At 43.2% G+C, this 22,721-nt stretch overlaps 1 protein-coding gene across 1 annotated transcript; it reads left to right on the forward strand.

Moving 5' to 3' along the window:
• The first annotated feature begins 3,948 nt into the window (after positions 1-3,948).
• On the forward strand, positions 3,949-22,559 carry VXN (vexin). The gene is made up of 6 exons (XM_063178030.1): positions 3,949-4,095; positions 7,030-7,085; positions 13,247-13,373; positions 17,330-17,391; positions 19,639-19,724; positions 21,415-22,559. The coding sequence occupies exons 1-6, from the start codon at positions 4,032-4,034 to the stop codon at positions 21,599-21,601; spliced, it is 582 nt and encodes a 193-aa protein (XP_063034100.1). The 5' UTR covers positions 3,949-4,031; the 3' UTR covers positions 21,602-22,559.
• The last annotated feature ends 162 nt before the right edge of the window (positions 22,560-22,721 follow it).

The following is a 22,721-nucleotide window of genomic DNA, read 5'->3' on the forward strand; positions in this document are numbered from 1 at the left end:
TTGCATCTCTCTCTTCTGGCTCCCTGTAGATAATTTAAAGTTCAAAATGTTTTTTGAATGTCTCAATCTTATTCCCATTAAGGAAAAATCTGTTACAGTAGCTTCTAGACAGATGCAAATTCACATGTCACTTTTGAAAATTCACCTTTAAGCCATGCTGTGCTATTTCAATTTTAAAGTAGTTTTGCTGTCTGCTACAAGTGTGAGATGAAGTTACTGATAGTGTATCTGTCTCTCTATTCCTTTCATTCAGAGAAAAACAAGAGATTATGTATGAGAAACTCACTGTATAGTTTGCTTTTTTCATTGATTTTCCTTTTCAGTTATTTGCAGCTGTAATTCTGTGGCCCTAAACCAAAACAAAGTGATTTTCCTTCCACAAAAAAGGCTGCTGGCATTGCATCCTGCAGAAGTGGTTTAGAGTAGATGCCTGCAGTATGCATGTGCAGCTTTATCCCATCTTATTTTTAAATGGTTATCTGTGCATCTCTCTGTTCCACAATCCTATTCCAAAAATACCTGGGGGTTTATCCTTATCATATTGCCCAGCTAACAGTAAGAAATAGGCTCAAGTGGCTCAGTACAGAGTAGATTTACCTCTTATGCAACAAGGTGCAAGATCCAGGGAGAAGCCAGAGACCTGCCTTGGGAAGAGCTTTGTCCTCTGTGGGCCAGGGAATCCCTTGGCAATACCCCTTGCACATGTTGAGAGTATCAGGTTGCTTCCCAGCAACTTCACTGGAAGAAATCTGCACTGAAAAGGGATTCCTTTGTTCACAGAGGCCAGGATAAATAAGGTCTAGAGGTTTCTGATTCTCATCTTAAATAACTGAAACTTTTAATTACAGTTTTTGTAACCATATTTTGAAAATTGGACTCCTTTCAAGTTTACCAGCTCTGGCATACTTGGTAAACAAGACAAGCATCTACATTCGTTTCTTCAAAATATGTCCTAACAGATTCAGGCTTTGGAAAAAGCACCCTTGCCAACTGCCCAGAGGGATATCTCACCAGTTTATTGAATTTTTCTGCCATTTTTACAAGGATTGCTGTGTCTTCTGCTGTTTTGAAGGATATTTTTTTCCTTTCAGCCTCAGCAAGCATTCTTTCTTCTCTGCCTTTCTCTCCTTTCTATCTCCATTCCCAAGAATCAAGTACCTTCCCTGTCCCAGACCTGCAGATAAGGTCAGATGTGTGTTTTGTCAGACAGCATGCGTCAGTTCTTGTGTCTGGAGTTCTCCTCCTTCTCCACCTCCTCCTCCTCCTTCTCAGTTGTCCCTGTTCACCTTTGGTAACTTTGTTCTGGCACCAGCAAATGTTTTGATCCTTTACAATCAACACTGAGAGTGGGTATTTGGCAAACTGCTGTATCACAGCCCACAGGGAAGAATTTGGATTCAACACGTTCACTTGGGAGTCTTAGGTCAAAGATTTACCCCAGGGCCTCAGGGTCTTCTCATGGCTGCAGTGGCACCATGTGAACTAAGTTAATAGCTTATTCCTCACTTTAGCAGAGAAGAAGAAATCTGAGCCTGGTCTCCTGGCACTTTATGTAGTTTGGGGAACAAAACAAAAAAAGATTCATAGACTCAAAAACTGTTTGGTTTTCTCCTCCCAGCACAGAGTGGAGTCTTGCTAGGTGAGTAGGGAGCTGGAAGGAGATACCATGTGAGATTGTCTGATGTGGCTCTGCAGTTCCTGGGTTGGACATTGTGGAGAGCTTCTCCTCCAAGTCTAAAATTACTGCTGACACTTCTTTATGAGGTAGCATGCAGGAGAGCTTTTGCACTACACTTCCTGCAGATATAATTACACTTATTTCATAGCTAATCCCAACATTGGACATTTGCCCAAAATATCTCCCACAGAGGTAGAAAAAAGTAGCCCAATATGCGCAGGTCTTCTCTTGAAGCCACATTAAGATTTCATGAAAAACCCTGAGCATTCATAATGCTCAACTACTCTGCAAGATGTGGGCAAAATGAAGGAAACTCTTTTTCATGGATGGGGACAATTCATTTCCAGATGAGGATCCCAGATGAGACATATTCTATCTGTCCTCCTGAGCCCTATTTTTCTGTCTGAAAGTGATGTGAATGCCTTTCAGCAGCTCTCTGTACAGTGATTTTTCCCCATCCTGTGCCCAGTAAAGGTGTGTCCAAAGCCTACCTGCCTTGTAATGCAGTGAATGCCAGCTGGTGACCAGCTCTAGAGCCTCACTTCAGTCTCCACATCTCACCAACCCTCAAAGGATGAAGAACCCAATACTTGTTCTAATGTTAAACCCCATCTATGATTCTATGATTTCAAAATATCTGTAGGTCATACCTAGAATTTGGAAAACAATGACTTAGGTCGAAAAGTACCCGTCTTCTCATCTGACTCTGACTATCTGAAGGTGAAATAAAGGGTGGGTTAGATTTGTTATAGGTTTTTTTTTTTTTTAATGGACTATTCAGTGTTGGTCTTCATTATTTTTTTTTTATCCTTTTGAAAGCTTTTAGAGCCTCCTGCATAACCGCCTCTGCCCCATTCAGTGCTGAATGGACGGTGTGCTGATCTTTTTCTCGGTGGGTAATGGATTTGGGTTGATTGCTTGACACGGGGACAATAGGGGGGTAAACAATTGCCTCGCACCCGTGCAGCTCCCCATCTGTTGAGTGCCTGCGCCTTCAGAGGCAGCCGGGCGGGCACAGATGAATGTGCCAGCCCAGCCTGATGTTAATGACATCAGTCATACAAGCAGAACATGTGGCGCAATAAATCAAAAACTAATTGAACTTTTGCTTGATTATATTGCCGTCCCACTGCCTGCTTCGAGCACGGTTTCCTAGGACAATGCCCCCAGCCCTGGACAGCAGGAGCCTGCCCTGGGAGGTGACACGTGACAGCAGCTTCTCTTGAAACAGCGACACCTTCCACTCAACCAAAATGCTTCCAGGCTCAGGATGTCTATCTGACCGATATTTATTATTTCCAATAAGAAACGTTCATCAATATGACAGTGACAGCCCATGTTCACTGGCACTTTCCATCTGGGACTGTTGGTGGCAGACATCTATAGGAGAAGACAGCACTTGTTTTTGTGCTAATTAGACACACACGTGGTAGTAATGAAGGCTATTCATTAGACTGATATAATTTAATATCATTATTCACACTTGAAAGTGTTCCAACTACATCAGTTGTTGGAGCCTGCAAGCCAAAATTTTCTGTCTTGGGTGTCCATGGCAGCATTGAGTCACTAGAAGTTGAGGGGGCGGATATTCATAGAGTTGGAAAGGAACAATTTCTGATGGGAGTATTAAGAAATTAAAAGCTTTGGCAAGAAGACCCTTTATTGAAGTGCATAAATATGGGATTAGACCCCAGAGCCATCAAGTCAGGAACCCATCTATGACTGAGCCACCTTCCCTCCCCTTGCAACCACAGATGTGTAGGGGGCATGGAGATCTATGCACATCTGCCTTTCTTAGGCATTTGCTTTTCTTAGGCATCTGCTTTTGAAATTTTGCTTTGAAAAACCCAGGATTCCAGTATTTGTGTATGAAATGAAAAGGTAAAGCACAAAATATTTTTCTTAATATATTTAGTCATCTCTTCATCATGTGTAAGGAGCAAGATTTTATGGTAAATGTGTTAAAGTACACATTTAACCCAACTTATTACAAATATCTTTGCAGCACTTCTGTGAACATTTGCCAATAGATCAGAGTTTAATTATTAGCTATTTATTGCAGAGGATTCTCCACACTGGTAAAAGCAAATGTAAAATAAAATGCTCCTATCTGAGTAGAGGCTTAAGCAAGAGCTAAATTAAATCTTTGTGTTAATATTATTCATAGAAAGGCAGATGGGAGCAGAAAATGTTGCAATGAAGAATATGGAATGAGATGAGATCACAGCATCAGTCTGTCCTTTGTAGATCTGGACAATGATCACAGAGCCAGATTGGATTAGTGAAACCTATTTACCAGAAGTTCAGAGCGGTTGCATGAAGCTGAAAGGCAGTCAGTAGGGAGAGGTGGAAAATGCACCAGATTTACAGCTGCAGCGATGAAAATTTAGAAGTTTTCACTGTGATTTCTTCCAAATGTGAGTACATCAAAATCTAACAACGGCTGTGGTGTTGTCTTTTGGAGGGGTGGGATGTTTAGCAGCGGGGAAATATTTGAAGGGAGCAGCTCATCTGTTCTGTGTGCCGTGCTCTGCCTGCAGCCCAGCCCTCGCTGCTGCTTTCTCGACCTAATCCCTGCAGGTGCTTCAATATTGTGGCTCTGTAAAATCTTTACTCTGGCAAAATTGGGAGCTCTGGAATCGGTGTTGCTGTACCTATGAGGTAACTGCTAAAGTGACAGCTTGCAACTGTGTGGCTTTTCTGTGTAATAGAAAAAGAGAATGAAGTTCTGCGAGCAGTTAGAAGTGGGTGAAGTGCATGAATGTTGAATTTAAGTCTGCTGGCTCAATAAGTGGAACATTTCCAAAGCCATGCCCTGGAAATGAATGCATGATTAACATTAATTGCTTCTAATGAAGAGTAAGAACCGGACAAAGCCCAGCCTGCATTTGATTGAACAAATTAGTTTAAACTCAATGGCTGCATATTTCAGCAACAAGAAAGCAGGGAAAAGCAGGGAAAACAAATTGTGGGGCCAGATCAGATCTTTACTTGCAAGCTGCAAGCATGAGCTCTCAGCTGCTTAATTTTGGAATATAAGTGGAAATGACAAAGTGAACCATCACTGTAATTGTATTTGCTGCCCGAAATCTGGGCTATACGTACAAACATCCTTTAGCAGGCAAATCCACATACATCACCTGCAAGGATTCGTTCTTCTCTCCCTTCTCCAGCTCTGCAGAAATTGGTGTTTGCAGGGACAGCCTCACAGCCCCACTGTTTGCATTGCTGCCACTGTATTCCCACCCAAGTGGGTCACTTCTGGCTACTTCTGTGATTCACCCTTCTTTCAATGCCTATTCAAGTAATTGCATGTTTGCTGGTGCTGTGATTTCCCTTTCATGCCCTGCCTTTCTTCAGCCCTATAAACCTTTTGCCACTCATTCTGGCAGACAACAGGGGATGAGGGACTGTGGATCATATGTATTCTAAAAGTAGGCAAATTTATTACTGTTAGGCACATTTATGTGTTTTTCCTTTTGCACTAGCCTGGGCAGCAGCTATAACAGCATGAGAGACTTGCTTCTGGTAGAAATCTCTAAAAAACTGTACTCCTTACACTATGTTGTAAAATACCTAAAGTGCCAGAGAGACAAAAAGATAATTCCTTGCATTACTAAACTTTTCTGCACTTGAGTGTTTTGCTTAGAAGCAATTTGTTTAGTCCTCACAAAGTGAAATTCCAGAACTAAAGGTGATGGAAGCAGCTTCAAAAACAACTTACAGCGTATTCCTACGTTTAAAAAAACCCAAACCACCTTCATTATGTTTGTCTGGCTTTCATCCCACACTCAACATGGTTTAAAATATAAAACATGTCCTGCAGGAGAAGGCAGTGAGGATCCCTGAGGATATCACACTGTGCAGAGCAGGCTGTAATCACACTGACAGCTTAGCACACTCCAGGCAGGCAGACAACTTCCTTGTGACAAGCTCAGTGTGGAAGTGCCCTGTGCTGCAAGGGGCTGCTCACAGCTCACAGGGACCCTCCCATTTTCCTGTCCTGTTTCACTACAGCACAGCACAGGCCAGAATTTCCTCTCCAGTGTGCTCCCCATGCTCAGGACTTACATCCCCACTGGGGAGTGGAGGGATGGCTGTTAGACACTCACAAGCTGTCTAGGAAGAGTGACTTTGGTCTCAGTGCCAGCTCTGCTTGTACCGGAGCCCTGGAAAGGCCAGGCACTTGTTATTGCTGCCATCTGAGGAGAGGAGTTTGGCTCCAGCAAGGAGCAGCCTTGGATGACCTCCAGCTGCTTCCACAGCTCCAAAACTCTGCATTAACACAGTAATACACAGCAGCAATAAGCACTGCAAGTGAAATGTGTGCCAACAACGCCAAGGAAAGCTCACCTGGGGAGTAGGAGTCACCCATCATCCTGTGACAAACCTTTCCGGCTCCTCAAAGCCTTGGGATTATACACACAGCCTGAATAGGAAACCCCCATTCACATGCCTTGCCCCCAGGGTCAGCCTTTAGAACTGGAGTTAATTCTCCACATTTGGCAGCTTTCTGCAAGCCTGTTTCTGTCACTGGTGGCTAAATCCTGTAGCTCTGGTAGCCTGAACGCAAGGCAGGGTAGACATGATGAGAGGAAGAACTGGGAGGATCATAGAGTCTTTCTGGCCAGTTTCAAGCCTAACCCAAACGACAACAGTTTAAAGAGCCTTCACTTAGTCCAGTAAAACCATCACCCAAAACCAGTTGCTTCAGCCCAGACAAAAGCTTGGCTTGTGGCCCTGGCACCCTGTGTGTCTATTAGCTAGTGTTTCTATGCTTTTGGTGTCTTTATGGGTCTAAGAAATAAAGAGTGAGACAAAGATTTTAAGGAAAATGTCCCAAGCTAAAGAACAGAACAGGTAATTTGGAGAATTGAAAAAGAAAATATTAGGCTTAGTGCAAATGTTGTGCTTTGGACATCATGCAGTGAAAGTGAAACAATGTCATGTGAGAGCTTGAGCTTATTGATAAGGTCTCTAACTAGATAAAATCATCATCTCCAAGTTAATGTATATACTACTCATTTCCTCCTGAAGTACTGGCAGGTGGGAGGCCAGATCCAAACTGAGGAAGGAGGAGGATTTCTCCTCCTGGAAGCCTGTGGGAGAAGAGCAGAAACTCGGGATGGGCTGTGGCCCTGTGGCCACGGATTTCTGTATTGTGCAGCCAGAGGATGCTCTCTGAGATCTCATCAAAAGGGACTTTGGATTGTTTCAGCTGGAATCCTCCTTAAACCCTTTCTTCTCCCCCCTCTTCCCACCATGCCCCCAGTGAATTCTTACAGAGGACTTTGGGGGGCACGTGTCCATCTCCACAGCATCCTGACCGTGTTCTGTTCTTCTCTTTGCAGCATGTAGTCCTGCCCGAAGACGAGCCAAAGCTTCACAGCACATCCTTGCAAAGAGTGTAAGAAAAATCTCCTTTCCTCTCCCTATTTTATTTTTTTTCACATTCTAGTTGGCTATACATACCCTCAAAAGTGATGTGGGTAAATGGGAAGCAGATCTTCCAGGGTAAAGAAGGGCATCCATGTCTGATGCAGGGAATGGGGTGGGAAAGAGAATGAGGAGTTCCTGTACAGCTGCAGTTTATTTACAGAAGGGTTTTGGAAAAAAATACCAAAAAACAAACAAACAAAAACAACAAAAACCAAACCAAAAAAAAGCCCACAAAAGGCCTTGCCATGCAGAGCCAGTCAAAATGAACATAGTGCTTACCAACACCGGCCATCTGAGGGAATCACAGACTTCATTATTGTCCATAGAGCCTTCACAGTAAGCCCAGAGACACCTGCAGGAGTGAAGAGTAACCAAATCACGCCAAATCATATCAGTGTTAATCAAGTAGTAATAATAATATTCATGTTTGTCCCCTGGTCCCAGCAGTTCTTGCCTGGCCTTGCCTCAGCCTCGGTGCAGAGGGCACAGAGGAACCCCCCAGATTAAATTAACTGAGCATTTTTCATGCTCTGAGTAAATGTCTTGCAAGTTCAGCTGCTTTCACTCATGGGTGTGAGGTTTCTTGTCTTCAGAGACAGTTTTCCCTCCCAAAATCCACTTGACCCATTCACAACCCCTTGCACAATCCTTTTAGCTGATCTGCAGGAATGACAGTCTCTTCTGCATATCAAAGCACTTCGTACAAGATTGAGACTCTTCTGCCAAAGCGTTTCTTCTCACCACAGACCTGTCTCTTATCTAGCACTTTGCTGAAGTATTTTGCTCCATGACCTTCCCTTTCTCCATGCCCTTTCCTGCTTCCCACATCCATCCTAATTTTCCAAGAGCCTTTTCTTTGTGTTCCTGATTCCCTGATCTCCCCACAGAACTGTAGGTCCTCCTGCTTACCACACTTACCTGTGCACCGGAAAAAAACTTCACATTCATTCCCACCCTCTCTTTTGGTTATTAAAGCAGATCACAGGATCCCAGTACATCACAGGACACCTGAAGTGGTCCCCAGGAAGAGTCAGAAACATGTCTGGCATTTTTTGGGTAGAAGCTCTGCATGTGTATATTTTCCCAAATTGTGACAGTCTTGGTTTGGTTGATCTTGTCCCATAGCTCAGGCTGAGATTTCAAAATTACTCTTCATTCCAAAAGAAAGATGAGTCAGACTGCTGGAGTGTTACTCAAAATAAGCCATTTTGAGATATTCCACTTTCTTTTGTTAAACCTTTGGTATATTTTGTTTTCCATGCAATATAAAAGCAGATAAGTCCAAACCAAAAGTGAACAATTCTGAATTGATTAAATAAAATACTTAGATAATTTACCTTTTTTTTTTGGACAATATTTCTCATAGAACTATTCAGCTGAAAAAAATTCAGCTGGTTTACATCAAAATCAAAGGAAATTCTGTGTCTGTTATCTTGTCCCAAATCTCAGAAGATAGTTGTTTCTACTAAATGGAAGCACCTAATATTTAATTTGGATTAGATCAGCTGCTGTGGCAGCACTGTACTCATAAAAGCCTAAGAAAATAAGATAAGAAAGTCCCTGTTTTGTTGCTATATTTTAAGAGGATTGGGGTTTTTTCCCTTTGGGGCTTTCCTGACCCCAATTAAGGATGTCCTTTGATTGGCTCTTAGTCATGATGCAGGCAGCATCATATTAGCAGTGGGAACACCAGGCCTGAGGAATGGTCTGCAGCTACACAAACAAGGATGGCTCTCAAACCAAAGTGTTTGACTGAGCACAGCCAACTCGTAGACATTCCCCTTCCTCAGTGGGATGCAGCTGCTTGCAGCTGGTAAGCAAGCACTGAAGGAAATTGCACGAACTGGAATAGACGTGCCTGTGAGGAAGCCGTGATTGCCAATTTCTGGACCCACAGAAAAGTCGCAGAATGATTGTTTATTTTTCACTTTTACATCTGCACCTGCAGTCAGAGCTGTAGAAATGCCTCAGCTAACATGAAATCTTCTGCTCTGATGATTGCAGTGGATGCACAAGTTTAATCCTCAGCAAGGACGAAAATAGCAACCAACGTGGACATCTGCCAGAGCTTTTTTTTCACAGCAGAAATACTCAAGCAGTGTAGCATTAAGTGATTTAACATTCAAATTACTGACTGTGGGGGGTAGCTTCCATCACATACAAGAACTCATCCCAAAAGCATGATAACGACTGTGGAAGGGTGACAGAAAGGAGGAAGCACCTTTTTTTTTTCAGCTGTTTCACCAATATGTATATTTGCAGTTCCTATTAAGAGTTATTTCCAGTGGTAGTAGATCCTTCCCTTCTCTTCTAGCCCCAAAATCCCCTGGGTAGAACTGTCTGGACACCAGTACCTGTCTACTTTGCAAGAAAAGTAGAAAATACTAGGGCTGCCACATTAAAAATCAGCTCAGCATTAGGCCATCAAAATAACTTAACTCTACAAATCTGGAATTTTCTCCACTAACAAGCACATTGTTGTTCAGACTCTAACTTTCAAAGTTTTATCCAAAGCCAGGTATATTTAATTGTCACCTTTTCTGGATGGTTGTTGGTTGGCAGTGGGATTTTAAGTCCAGGATCAGGATGGTTGGAAGAGCCTCTCTGTGACTGCCCCGTATCCTCTGTGCCCCTTCCCCCTGAGCACAGCTAATTCCAAAAGTGGGTATGGCAGGCCTCACTGCTCTCATGTGCATGGCAAAGTCCAGAAAAAGAGAGTTTGCTGGGCTCTGATTTCAGAGTCAGAGTCCTGCAAACAGACCGGGTCGGCCAAAGGATTTACAGGTTCTAAAACCAGCAGGTTTTTAGAGAGCAGTTTGGTAATTCTGCATAGTTTGGCTGACTCTGCCATTTGCACAGATTTAAATTTCCTGGTATGTCTAGAAAAGAAAAGTGACTCCAAGTTGATCCTTCTGCTTTACCCTAGGTACCCTAGAGAAATGTCAGCTCCACTTTAGATCAAAACCAAGCTACAGCAGGTTTAGTTTCCTGACCTAGATAAGTCTTTACATATTACAGTAATGGGGGAGGTAGCCAAAGTCACTGTGAAATCTTGAATTAGGAGATAAGGAACTCCCAAAATGTGCTACAACTAAATGCTGAAAAAAAAAAAAAAAAAAAGCTGCTGAAAATATGTTGTAGACATTGCACTGTTGTCTCTAGCTGTAATGGAAAATGGCACTGTAACTTATTTATACAGGTTCTGCTGCTTGAAGACATTTTGGCATTACTGATATCATATGTAACAAGGAATTACAAAAACATAGACAATGTGCCTAAATAATTCTTTCTATTAATCAAAATCAAACCCCTCTTCTTTTCCCCAAACTTTATTTCATCCTGTGCAACACGTAGGCAGAATGTTAAGTTTCAAGTCCATGGTGGTTTACACTGATCAAGTAAGCCACTTTCAGGATTAGAGGTGACTGTAGCCAGCATCCTACTTACCAAAAATGCTCTTTCCATGACAATGCAAAATGAGTGACCACAGCTGTCTCAGGAGCAGAGGGTTGATGACATTTTCTGTCACACACCTGCAAAGACTAAGTGTGGCCAAGAGCACTGGACATTTTTCCAGAGATGGTGGGAAAAGCTGAGCTTGGTGGCTTTCCTTGAAAGCTGGAAGAGCTCAGCTCACACGAGGCAGACTCCAAGGGCTGTCATTAGAGACCCCTGCCAGCCACAGTCCATCATATTAGTCCTGAGGATGGGAGTCTCTGCTGGTGTCCCCATGGTGCAGGGGGTGATGCCCTGGTGAGCAGCTTGTAAGGTTTGTGTGGCCAGGGCGTGTGTGGACACAGGAGCCTGCAGGAGCTGCTGCAGAAGGATGGGGAGGTGCTGGAGCTGCTCCAGGAGCAGCAGGGAGGGAGGGAGCCAGTGCCAGCAGCTTAAGCAGCAACAGGAGGCCTCTCACAACCAGCATCACCCTCGTTCTGAGGCATCGGAGCAGTGCTGAGGCTCAGCTCTGTTGGCAACTCCAAATTTGTGATCAGCGGAGCTGGGAGCCAGCTGCAGCCTCCTTTGGCATGTGCTTGTCTTCAAGGACACCAGGACTCCCTTTAACTGAACACTGGGCATGTCTTTAGGTAGTTCACAGCACATGGAGCATGATAGGCTGTGTGTCAAAATCTGCAGAAATAGGGGGAAACCGCTATCCAGCTGTGGATTAGGCTTTGGTTGCCTTACCTGCCTTTTCCAGAAGTATTTTTGCCAGTTGTTGGGCAGTTTCTACTCCTCATCCTACTAGTCAGTAAGATTTAGGTAATGTAGGCTTGTCCAGACTCCTGAGGGTACATGGAGACAAAAGAATGAAAAGTGGTTACGTTGGGATTTTTATTCTTTCCTGTTTTGGAAAACGTGAGTTTGCATATGTTGTTATGTCTGTGTAAAAAAATCATATACACAGAACATTGCAGATTATTGGCAAATTAAATTAAAACATAATTAGAGGAAATGGACAATTTGGTGTGAGAGGACATGCTTGAATACGTTCTTATTTTTATCTTGAGTGTGTGTTAAAAGGCAGAGCAATAGACAGAATTAAGGCTATTTCTATGTCAATAGTGAGCTGGCCAGTTTTTGGTCTTAGCCTTGAGGCAAAATAACTATATTTATATCTAAAACACATAGACAGCAGCTGCCAGTCATCAGCTAGATGCAACTAATTGCTTTTCTCATGGCCTTCCAACATAAGTTAGTCTAATAGGAAATAGTCAGAATAGTTGCCACATGTCTTGTTTCCTGGCTGGTTTGGATCTTCACGCTGTTTAAGCGGCTCTCTATGACACCAGCAAGTCTTTAGGGAAGAATAAAAAAAACCAACAAAGTATGAAACACTCTGTCCCTGCTGTCAGAACTTTGATCTTCTTGAGAAAACTCTTTCCAGACCATCCTGGAGAGCAGTCCTGACCAATCCACTTCTTTGAGGTGTATCCCTGTTTTTCCAAACTCACATTAGCTCTGGCATCCCCAGCTGCCTTTGGCAGGACAGTGAGTGCCATGGCTTAGTCGTAATTGGTTAGAAAAGAGCTTGATTTTGTTCATGCTTGTTTTCAGGGACTGTGGGAGATGGAGGGGGCGAGGGTGATGCTCAAAGTTGCAGCTGTCAGTCAGTCTTGTCTGTGTGAGCCAGTGTTGTGAAAATTAATCTCTAGGAGAACAATTCCTCTCTGCCTCATAGTCTCTGTAGTTTTTTATCAGGAACAATATGTAAGTAAGTTCAAAAGACAGGAGAGACCATAAGGAAACAGCATTTGTAGTTTGCATTGCATAAGTTTGACTGGTTGCCCAAGATGTGATGCAATAATAAATCTGGGCTCTATCAGAGGCAAATCCTATTCAGCAGAGCTTGGAGAAGAGCACATTTCAGCCTCCTGAGGAGAGTATAGAAAGGGGCAGCTAAGTAGCTGGGTCCCAGAAAGACCCAGCAGGATTTTCCCATACTTCTGTACACAGCACAGAAGCTGGAGCCAAACAAAATCCCACAAATCCCACAGTCTCCACCTGACAAAATCCCCTTTGGATGACAGCAAAGCAGCAGGAAGAACAAGCAGCCCCATGACCTCGAGAGAGCACCTGTTAGGAAAATTAATCCACAAACACCAGAGGTTTATGGCCAAAAAGAAGACAGAGGAGTCCTTTCTGGCATTATTCAAATAATGGGAGAGGCCATGGGGCATTCACCTGGGATCTCTCCAATTTTTGGAGGACACAGCCTCCCTTTTTATCCCACTTTCCCAGCCTTGTTTCTCTTCTCTCTTTCCCCATTGGCCGAGGTACTTGAGAGGTACAGACTCCCTGATACGCCTCATACCAGAGATTTCCTTCTACCGTATAACCCTCCCTTTTAATTTTTAATTCATATGGAATTTAGGGGGTTTTCTTCTTTGTTGTTTCTTTCATCTCTCAATGTCTAATTTCATTTATCAGCAAGCCTAAAGTTCATTTGTGAAAGCAAATATCTTTTTCCATTCATCAATCAGTGGAATCCTTCTCATTGTTTCTTTTATCTCCCAGTGCTAGTTTTATCTACCAGCAGACTCACAGCTTGTTTGTAAAGCCAAATCTGCTACTCCTGTGACACCTGATGCCCAGGGCCGGGTGTGACGGGGTGTTTGCTGTCCCCTGCAGGTGGTGGCCATACCAGAGCACCGGTCCCACCAGGACCATCTCCTGCGAGTGCTGTACGAGGAGGAGGCGCGGGGCAGCCCGGGGCAGCGCAGAGCCAGCCCCAGCAAGGGCACTGCCCAGCACCCTGGTGAGTCCACAACTGCTGTATGGCACTAAATAGTTTATCTAGTTGTTGTTTTGCACTGTGTGATTGGAGATTTGCACTGAGCAGTCTTTATATCGCCCTGAATAGTTTATGTTACATCACATGGTTTGTTATTCCCCTCTCCCATTGCATGGTTTTTCCCTCACCCCCTGTTGTCATCTTATTACAGGGGTTCCATGCTGTTATCTCCTTAGGTACTGCAGAGGGGTTCCATACTGTTATCTCCTTATTTCAAAACACCTTCTTGGTGTTTCTCATGGACAGCTCCTCAGAGCACTGCCCCTTTCTTCTTCACAAAGCAGCCAACTGACTCCAGTTCCCCTCTCAACCAGCCACCCCACTCTTTATAGCACTCTTCTTCTCATTGGCTACAGCTGTGGCCTGTTAAAGTCAGGCCTGTTCCAAATCTTTGATAATTGGCCCAGCTGCAACTCCTTAGGGGTAAGATTACTTTCTACACTACCTTTATCTTCTTATATTCTATCCCCCTACAACCCCAGTACGCCTAGTGTTGTTCTCTCCCCTGGTCAGTCCCTCCCCTTGCCCCTCCTCACTTGTGTCCCATTGGATGTGGTCCTCTTCCTCCACCCCCCACTCCCCGGGTATAAAAATCTTCTGCAAGAAGGGGACGGTCTCCTTCCCACCTTGGAAATAAATGTGGGATGTTGGTCCCCACGTGGAGAAGAGCCCTTCTGGTCTTACATGCCTTTGTCCATGTAAGATTGTGTGGGCTGGGGTTCATAGCTAGCCGGGCTGGACCCGAACAGCCCATCCAGACATGGACTCTTAGAGCTGGCCAGAACCAGAACCAAAGCCCTTTGTTCCTCCCTGGCCCCAGAATCTTTTTGGATATCGCAGTCTGCAGCTTGTGCAGAGAAGCAGCAGACTGAGATATCCAAAACAGCAGACTGCGATGTCCTCTTTATCGTGGACCTGGAGGATGAGTCCGTGCTGATGTGAAAAACACCAGTCACTCATTTTTAAAATTTTAAAAGTTGTAATATAATAAAATGATTATGTTGAAAAGTTGTAAAGTAATAAAATGATTATGAAGATAGGAATATAATTACAGTAATATACATTTGGACTATTAGGATTTAGAACAACACGAGACAATAAAAACAAAGAGTTATGGGCAGTCTGGGTATCTCTTTCTGGGCAAAATAAGCCCAAAAAAGGACACACATTAACAGAGGATTAACCCTTAAAAGCAATATCCTGTTGCATATTCATAGACCTCATACATGATGCATAAATTCCATTCAAACAAAGGATTCTGTCTGGTCAGTGTCAACTTCTTCCTCTGAATCCTAATGGCATCTTCATGGCTGAGCAAGGTGGGAAGAAGTTCGTTTCTTCTGATAATGGAGCAATAAATTCATTTTCTCTGAAAGATTTAGGTGTCCTGTGGCTGCTATCTCAATGTGAGTTCTCTCTTTAAAAAAAGTATCTTACATAGCATAGTTTCTATTTTAACATTATGTTATAACCTAAAAGTATATTTAACACACTACTTAAGAAAATTAATACAGTATAACTTTCTAACATAACATATATAATATTCATTTTAATATTTGAAAAAACCAATCATAAAATACACATTTTTCACACTTAAAATATCCAGTGGAATTAATGAGATAATGACCGTGGCATTGCTCAATTTATTCAGTCATAAACTCACTTTATTCAGAGTCATAAACACTCCCTGACAATATTTTAGAGATGATAAATTGTAAATTACTGAGTTTGCCTGAGTCATCTTATATAATAAGATCCCTGTTCAGTTGCTTAGGATCAGCTAGAAGATAATAATCACGGATGGATTTTCAGATGCTGGATGTCAGCCACAGACCTGATTTTTTGGCAACCAAAACTTGTTCAGCATATTTGTGAGAAACCGTGAAGGAAAAATAGATCTTGCCAATACAAAACCAAGGAGATGAGTAAACACAAACAGAGTGGCCATTCAGCTCCTCCAGCACTGGTGTGTTATGTTTGGAAGACTGACTTGGAGCAGGGCTGTGCAGTTTCACATGGGATGGCCTTCTAACCAAAAACACATCTTTTGCTCTCCTGTGAAAAATCACCCAGATGCAGTCAAGTTGTATTTCTTTAAAGAAATCCCACATGGCATGTTTTTCCAAGATAAACTGGACATCTGGATGTTAAAAGGTGCTACATCTCTAAAGCAGGTCCACGAAGGTACATGTTCCTCACATCATTGGTCTGCAACCACACTGCACACCATCCCATTAAGAAACAAACCAGACAAGAGTGGGGCCTGGGAAACTGGAAAGGAAGAAACTGAGCCTGTGACCATAGGAAAAGATCGTAAAAAGATCCCAGGACCAGAGCCAAGACGTGGCTGAAAAAAGAGCAGGAGCTTCAGGGCTGGAGCAGGGACAGGAGAAGGAGTGGCTGGGGCTGGCTTAGGGTAAAGGATGGCAGAGAGGCAGAAAGGAGGGAGTTCAGGTCTCTGCTGTTAGGGGAGATGACAGTAAAGGCTGACAGATAAATGCAAACACGAGAAAAGCTGTAGGACTCTAAAAAGAAGAGCAGAAATGGAGGAAACAGGTCTCATAGAGGGAGAAAGGGAAATGAGTAGGCGGAACTTAGAAATTAAGTTTAAATTAGAACCAACAATAAACAAACAAGCAAAACAACACAGATGAGGCCATTAGCGTGTTTATTGCTACCATCAGAAATCCTGCACAAACAGCAAAGCAGGGCAGTCCATTCCAGCATTCTGGAAGTGGAATTCACACTGCATCCTGCCACCACTGCCCTGAGGGGAGCAACTACAAACCTTGAAGCCATGAGGACTTTCTTTTGCTTAGATATTTTGCTAAAAGTTTGCAAGAGCATTTTCTGTATCTAATAAGGGGGATGGGTTGAAGGGAAGAATCAGACAAAGTAAGAGAAAACAAAAATTAAAAAATATGGGCATGAGCTGAAGCACTGCTGATCCACTTGCTGGATACTGTCAGTACCTAACATGCACAATGAGAGGAGGTAATTGCATTACCTTTGACGTGAGGGATACAGTAAGGTACCTAATGGAATTATTGGAGGGGGGTGGAGCAGGAACAAGGAAGCTGGTTAGGATATTTATCACAGTCAAATATTGCCCCCAGAAGGAGGAGATAGTTCCAGTTGCTAAGTCATGGTGGAGACAGCACTATAAGCAGCACCCTGGCTATTTCCAAATTTGCTGTCGTTATTTATATTCCATTGGTCAAAGCAGTAGAGAGGTCCACATTCCCACAGCCAAATAGGAGGATTTGGCCACATGAAAAAATCTGGTATCCCTCACTCATATATTTCCTTGGCACTGTGGGCAGGAATGTCAATGAGCATTTATCCGTGGATAAGTTATTGGATGAGCAATTACTTGAAACTGAAGGGTAACCTTCAGAGCTGAGGACAGCAGAGAGAGAGATGTCACTCAGCCACAGGCAGAAAGGTGGAAATCCCTCCCTGTGACAGGGTTGACATAGCACACATCTCTGTCCAGGTTAAAATAACTCCCCAGAGCAATACAGAAAGGAGAGAATGATCTGCCAGGAAGGATGAACCTGCAGTGGGGGCTGAGGAGCAGCATTTGGGCTCTTTGATGGTAGAAATATGTGTGTGTTTACAGAGAGGGAAAGGGCTACCACTTAGCTTGGCCTGCTAAGGGCAGCTTGTCATCTCATTTGAAAAGTCCAGGAGCAAGCTGAGAGACTTTCCAGAATGACTTAAGCAGCTCCACAATCACTTATTTTGACATCACAATAGATGGTGACTCTGGTCTTTTGGCTATAATCAAGTCTGGTGGGACTGTAACCTGTATCTGGGCTCTGTCCATAGCTGGGTTTCACTGCACAGAAGGAGGTTTTTCATACAAGCTGTGCCAATGGGATAATTGCACCTAATATCACGTTTCTTATGCTTTACAGTGGGAATTACTGAACAAGAGTCATCCAAGTCCTATAATCACCTGTTGGATGGAAAATCTTTGGTAAGCAAACAGAGCAAGACCAGCTACCAATGCATCTTAAAACCTTGTACCCATCAGCATGTCCCACACTAACACCACATCAGTCTGCTGCAGCACGTGCAGATTCCACAGCTCTTGTTAGAGCTTGAAACAGGATTTATGCCAGAGGATCCCTTAGCTGGGAGCAGAACTGGCATAGGACAGAGAACTGCCCCTCAGGGACCAGGAAGAGTGGTGGGATGGAAACAGGCAGGCTTCTGCTCTGGATGCTCAACCATCTGCAAGAGCTGGGAGAAATTAGCCTCTTGTCTCTCAGGCAATTGCACAAATTGGGAAAAAATAATTTCTCAAGTGGAACAAGCACCAAATAATTTGTTTTCTCCAGAATGCCATCCTGGCACAATAATCTCCAAAGTCAGAAACATAAATAAAGAGTTGATGGGAAAATTATCATACAAACCCCCAAAATGTGTTCTCTAACAGATGGAAAAAATATCTTGGTTAAAAATGACTCACCTTTACTAAAATGTTCTCCCTCTCTTCTTTGTCTTACAGTGCCCCCCTAATTTTCATAGTCTCTACATTTAATAATACATTTTTTCAAAGAAAAAAAAATATTTTTAATATTTTCTGGCCAACACTAGACCATGCTGTTGAAACTTTATGATTTCAGAGGCTCTTTTGGATGGCTGAAGCATGCTTGCTAGCTGATAACTGGGCTACACTTAAGAAAAATGACAGTACAATACTTAAGGATGGTTAAAATTAATGTTATTCAGTGTAATGAATCTAATTGAACTTACTAATAATCAACTTAGTTAAATTTCAAAGGATGCTTGCAAAAGTGATTTCAAACATTTCTAGATCTTAGGATACTTGAAAAACACACTTAAATGTATACCCAGTCTCAGATTAATCCTAGGAGTAATAGCCCTAGAAAGCTTAAGACCAGTTATGGCAGTGACAATAATATGAACATTTTTTTCAGGATTGCCAGTAAAATCAATAAGTGTGTTTATTGCCTGAAATAATGAGTTCACCTCACAAGTTTTGACCTTTTTTTTCCTGTTTCTGGGCAACTCACACTTAAACTTACCATCTTGGTATATATGGATATGCTGTTCTCAGAGACCTGTTTATGGGGAGATGTGACTCCGCTCTGGTGGGCAATTTATGATCAAGTCAGACAAGGAGGAAGTGGATGATTGGGCACTTGTGGGGCCATGGCAGAACTGGAGCATAACCAGGGTGCCCCCACACCACAGAGCAGCACACAGCTAAACAGGGAAACTCCTCTGAATGCTGAAGGAGCTGTGATGGCTGGGGCATCTGCTTCCCAGGCAGCCCTGGAGGCGGGAGCAGCAAGAGGCAGGCTGCTCACTCTGCACAGCACCTCACTGCCTCGGGAAGCTAAACACAAAAACTAGGGAATAAAAAGTTCTGCAAGTGTCCCTTCTTTGGTGAGAGGTGTTTGCTGCTGGCACCTATTTACAAATGAACGGAGATGGGGTAAATTTGAACTAGTGTCGTCAGCTATTTATTCAGCACATTAGTCTCAGCACATTGTTAGGACAATGGAGATAGGATGTTAACAGCTTTCTGATTTAAGGGAAATGCTAAGGGGGTGTTGCATTATAGTATAGCATAAAGTTATCTTATCTTAGATTTCAGCTAATCACACATAGAGCAAAACATATTGACAAGAATTTTATTTAATCATATGAAACACACGTAATGGCAGTTAATACAATGGCTTGTTCATGAGAGACAAAGCACAGAGATCTATTCATACTAACTTTCTAAAGATATACATTAAATAACTTTGTTGTAATTTGTAAGGTTAGTTCTGCAGAAGTCTATTGTGCTATTTGTCACGTTTGTTCTACTGCTTAGAAAACTTTTCACTGTATTAGCAATGTTTACAAAACTTCTCTCAAAGGCCTGTCTTTTTTAACTATTTTCTCAAAATCCTCCAACTTTATGAATCGCAGCAATACCCCCTCTCTGTTAATTAATGATATAAAATTTTGTTGTTCACAGTGTAACTGTGGCTCACTCAAGTCCTGTGCTGAGCTCAGTGAGAATATTCACGTGAGCAAGTGGCGATTGTGTGGGTGGCAGTTGGGCCGTCAAATCCCTAACCTGCTTTCTCTTGTTAAGAGACTTACAGCATTTACTGGTTTTCTTAAAACAGCCTCTTTCCTCAGATGAACTGCTGTCCCCACTCATCAGTGGCATTTCCTAATGATGTGCTCTGTCCTCCCCCAGATCCCTCCATCTCCAGTTGCCCATATCACGGTGAAAGCTGTGGCTGTCACGGGCTCGCCCACGCGCGATCGCGCTTCTACGGAAGAGTAAGTGCCTTCTGCTGGGAAAATTAATCCACAAACACCAGAGGTTTATGGCCAGAAAGGAGACAGAGGAGTCCTTTTACTTTATTCTAATAAAGGGAGAGGCCAGGGGGCATTCCCCTGGGATCTCTCCAATTTTTGGAGGACGCAGCCTCCTTTTTATCCTAATTTCCTGGCCCCGTTTCCCTCCTCTCTTTCCCCATTGGCTGAGGTACTTGAGAGGTACAGACTCCCCAGTACGCCTAATCCCAAAGATTTCCCTCTGATGCACAACCCTCCCTTTTAATTTTTAATTCTTAAGGAATTTAGGGGGTTTTCTACCCCATTGTTTCTTTCATCTTTCAATGTCTAATTTTGTTTATCAGCAAACCCAAAGTTCATTTGCAAAAGCAAATATCTTTTTCCATTCATCAATCAGTGGAATCTTTCCCATTGTTTCTTTTATCTCCCAGAGCTAGTTTTATCTACCAGCAAACCCACAGCTTGTTTGTAAAGTCAAATCTGCCATTCCTCTCACTTCCCACCCTCCAGACATGCCTCTTGCTTCCCCAAGGCAGGGACAGATTGCTAAAGGTTATGCTGATTTTATTATCAGCCATGGCCATTTATACAGTCATCTCTGTGCCCATTACAGCTCTACTTTATCACTGGCAAAAAAAAATAATCATTGTAATTCAAAATAAAAGCATTTTCCCCCCAAGAAGTCTGTAATATTTGCCCTAAAATGTGATTAGAAAATGTAATTAAATGAGGAAAAAATTTATATCTTAAAGTCTAATTAAGGAACAGCTTGACCATAGTACAAATGCACTCATCACCAGGCAGTTAACCCAGACATGTATCTGGGTGGGATGTGAGAGGCCACCATTGTCACCTGAGGGACAGTAACTAGCTCATTGTCACAGTGTCCTCACACTCCATACACAGAGATGGAAGTTCTCATGGAGCTCATCACTGCCACGTGGTCCCTGGGCTTTGATGGAAGGGCCCAGCTCTCTCCTTGGGCGATCCCCCCGCTCCTTGTTGGGTGGCAACTGCTAGAGGGGCTGCACTTGGAGTGGTCCCACTTGTAGCCTGTCCCCTTGTGTCAGTGTCCCCTCTGACACTGAGGGAACAGCGACACCAAGCTGAGTGTGGCAGCTGCAGCACCCCAGCTCCCGACCCACAGAGCCCCTGCTCATTCCATACCTGCCGGTCCCAGGGGTGGGCCGGGTATGGGCACACATTTCAGCCAGGCACGGGTGCTGTCATTATAGTGCAAGAGTTCTATTGTCATTACATTGCAAGAGTTTCATTATATTGCTAGAGTATTGTCATTACATTGCTAGAGTTTCATATCTCCTTGACGTTTCTTGTAGGCAGCTCCTCTAGGCGCTGACTCTTCCATGTCCTCACAGCAGCCACTGACCCCAGTTCCCACCAATCCACTCTTTTATAACACTCTTCTGACTGGCTACAGCTGTGGCCTGTTAAAGTCAGGCCTGCTTCTAATCTTTAATAATTAACCCAGCTGCAACTCTTTAGGGGACAAGATTACTTTCTATACTACCTTTATTTACCTATATTCGATTCCCCTACACATGGGCACACCTTTTCAGCCAGCAGCCCTTGGTTCTGAGGAGCTGGTTGCCATGAGCAGGGAGGGAGGGCCAGGGAGAAGCACTCTGCACACACTTTGTGTTTTATTTGTTAGCCACAGGCAGCGCTGGAGGAAGACAACAGAGTATGACCTGTCTCTGCCACCAGGAGCAGAAGCTTCCCTGCCACTGACAGGAGGCAACCTGTGTGGGACACCCAGCCTCCTGAGGAAAATGTGGATGAAGCACAAGAAGAAGTCAGAGTACCTGGGGGCAACAAACAGTGCCTTTGAGGCGGACTGATAAGGCTCAGCATCCCTTGGAAGGGCAGAAGGTCCTTTAGCAGGACAAGGTGCTTTAGGATCAATGAGGGAACAGACACGGAACAGCTCATCCAGGAAAATTATATCCTTTTCTATTACTTGATGCCATTGCCTCAGAACAGTGAGAGAAAGGCTAACAAAAGTAAAAATGGTGAATATGATGCAACTCAATGGCTTTCCTTGTTGCATTACACTAAAATCCCAGCTATCCTGCTCGATTTACCTCTTGACTCAATGCTGAGACTACTGCTGACCCACTCACCATTTCCCATGCCCTGTCTGAATGAGCTTGGACTTGCAACAAGAGAAGCCTACAAAGAGGTTTGTGAATTCCTGCAAGGCAGCAGACTGATTACAGAGTGCCATTAAATCCCAGGATCTGCTCATGCACCACTGCCTGTCGTCCTTCTCCTCTCATATCATGAGATAAAAACCTCATCTTGCGATATGCTTGGCTGAATGACACATGCTAAACATCTCTTTTCCTTCAGTTTTGATGTTTCAAGGCAGGAGTAAAAGATGCAAAAATTCTAAAACAATGGGCCAGAACTGAGCAAGTTTGCAAACATATGTACCAAACTTTGCTATGCGACAAAGGATTTGTGTTTTAAGTTATCCTGCCAGATCAAACTATGAGCAACAGGATACCCTCAAGGGATACCTTTTTGCTGTAGAACCTGCTTATAAGTGAAATGGTAGTCAGCAATTTACACTCCACCCATGTGGTAAAGATTATTACATTAATAAGTGCACAAAATACTAGGAGGAAGGAAAATATGTAAATCGTGCAACTAAGTGACTAAGCATAAGATATTTGCATGTAAGAGACCTGTGCTTATGAATAGATGGATTTAATGGGATTTGCTTTAAAAATTTTACTCTCTCTCTTTTTTTTTTTCAATTAGAAATTGCTGGTCAGGTCCTCTTCAAGTTTTTCTCTCAAAAAAGAACAAAACAGTTTTATAAAAAAGTTTTCACCACTGTTATGAACAATATTATATTGGCCATGAGCAGTACTTGCCTTCTGTGAGTGCTCTCCTAGTTATTATAAAAAACCACTGGTTTCCCTAAATACAGAACTTTATATTTAAAGTCAGAGG

Source organism: Melospiza melodia, chromosome 1 (genome assembly GCF_035770615.1).
Source record: "Melospiza melodia melodia isolate bMelMel2 chromosome 1, bMelMel2.pri, whole genome shotgun sequence".
Classification (NCBI taxonomy): Eukaryota; Metazoa; Chordata; class Aves; order Passeriformes; family Passerellidae; genus Melospiza; species Melospiza melodia.

Coding starts and splice junctions, on each gene's coding strand:
- VXN (XM_063178030.1), top strand. CDS start 4,032: ATGCACCAGATTTACAGCTGCAGCGATGAAAATTTAGAAGTTTTCACT. Junction 17,392..19,638: donor TGTTGGATGGAAAATCTTTG/GTAAGCAAACAG, acceptor GTCCTCCCCCAG/ATCCCTCCATCTCCAGTTGC. Junction 19,725..21,414: donor GATCGCGCTTCTACGGAAGA/GTAAGTGCCTTC, acceptor TTTATTTGTTAG/CCACAGGCAGCGCTGGAGGA.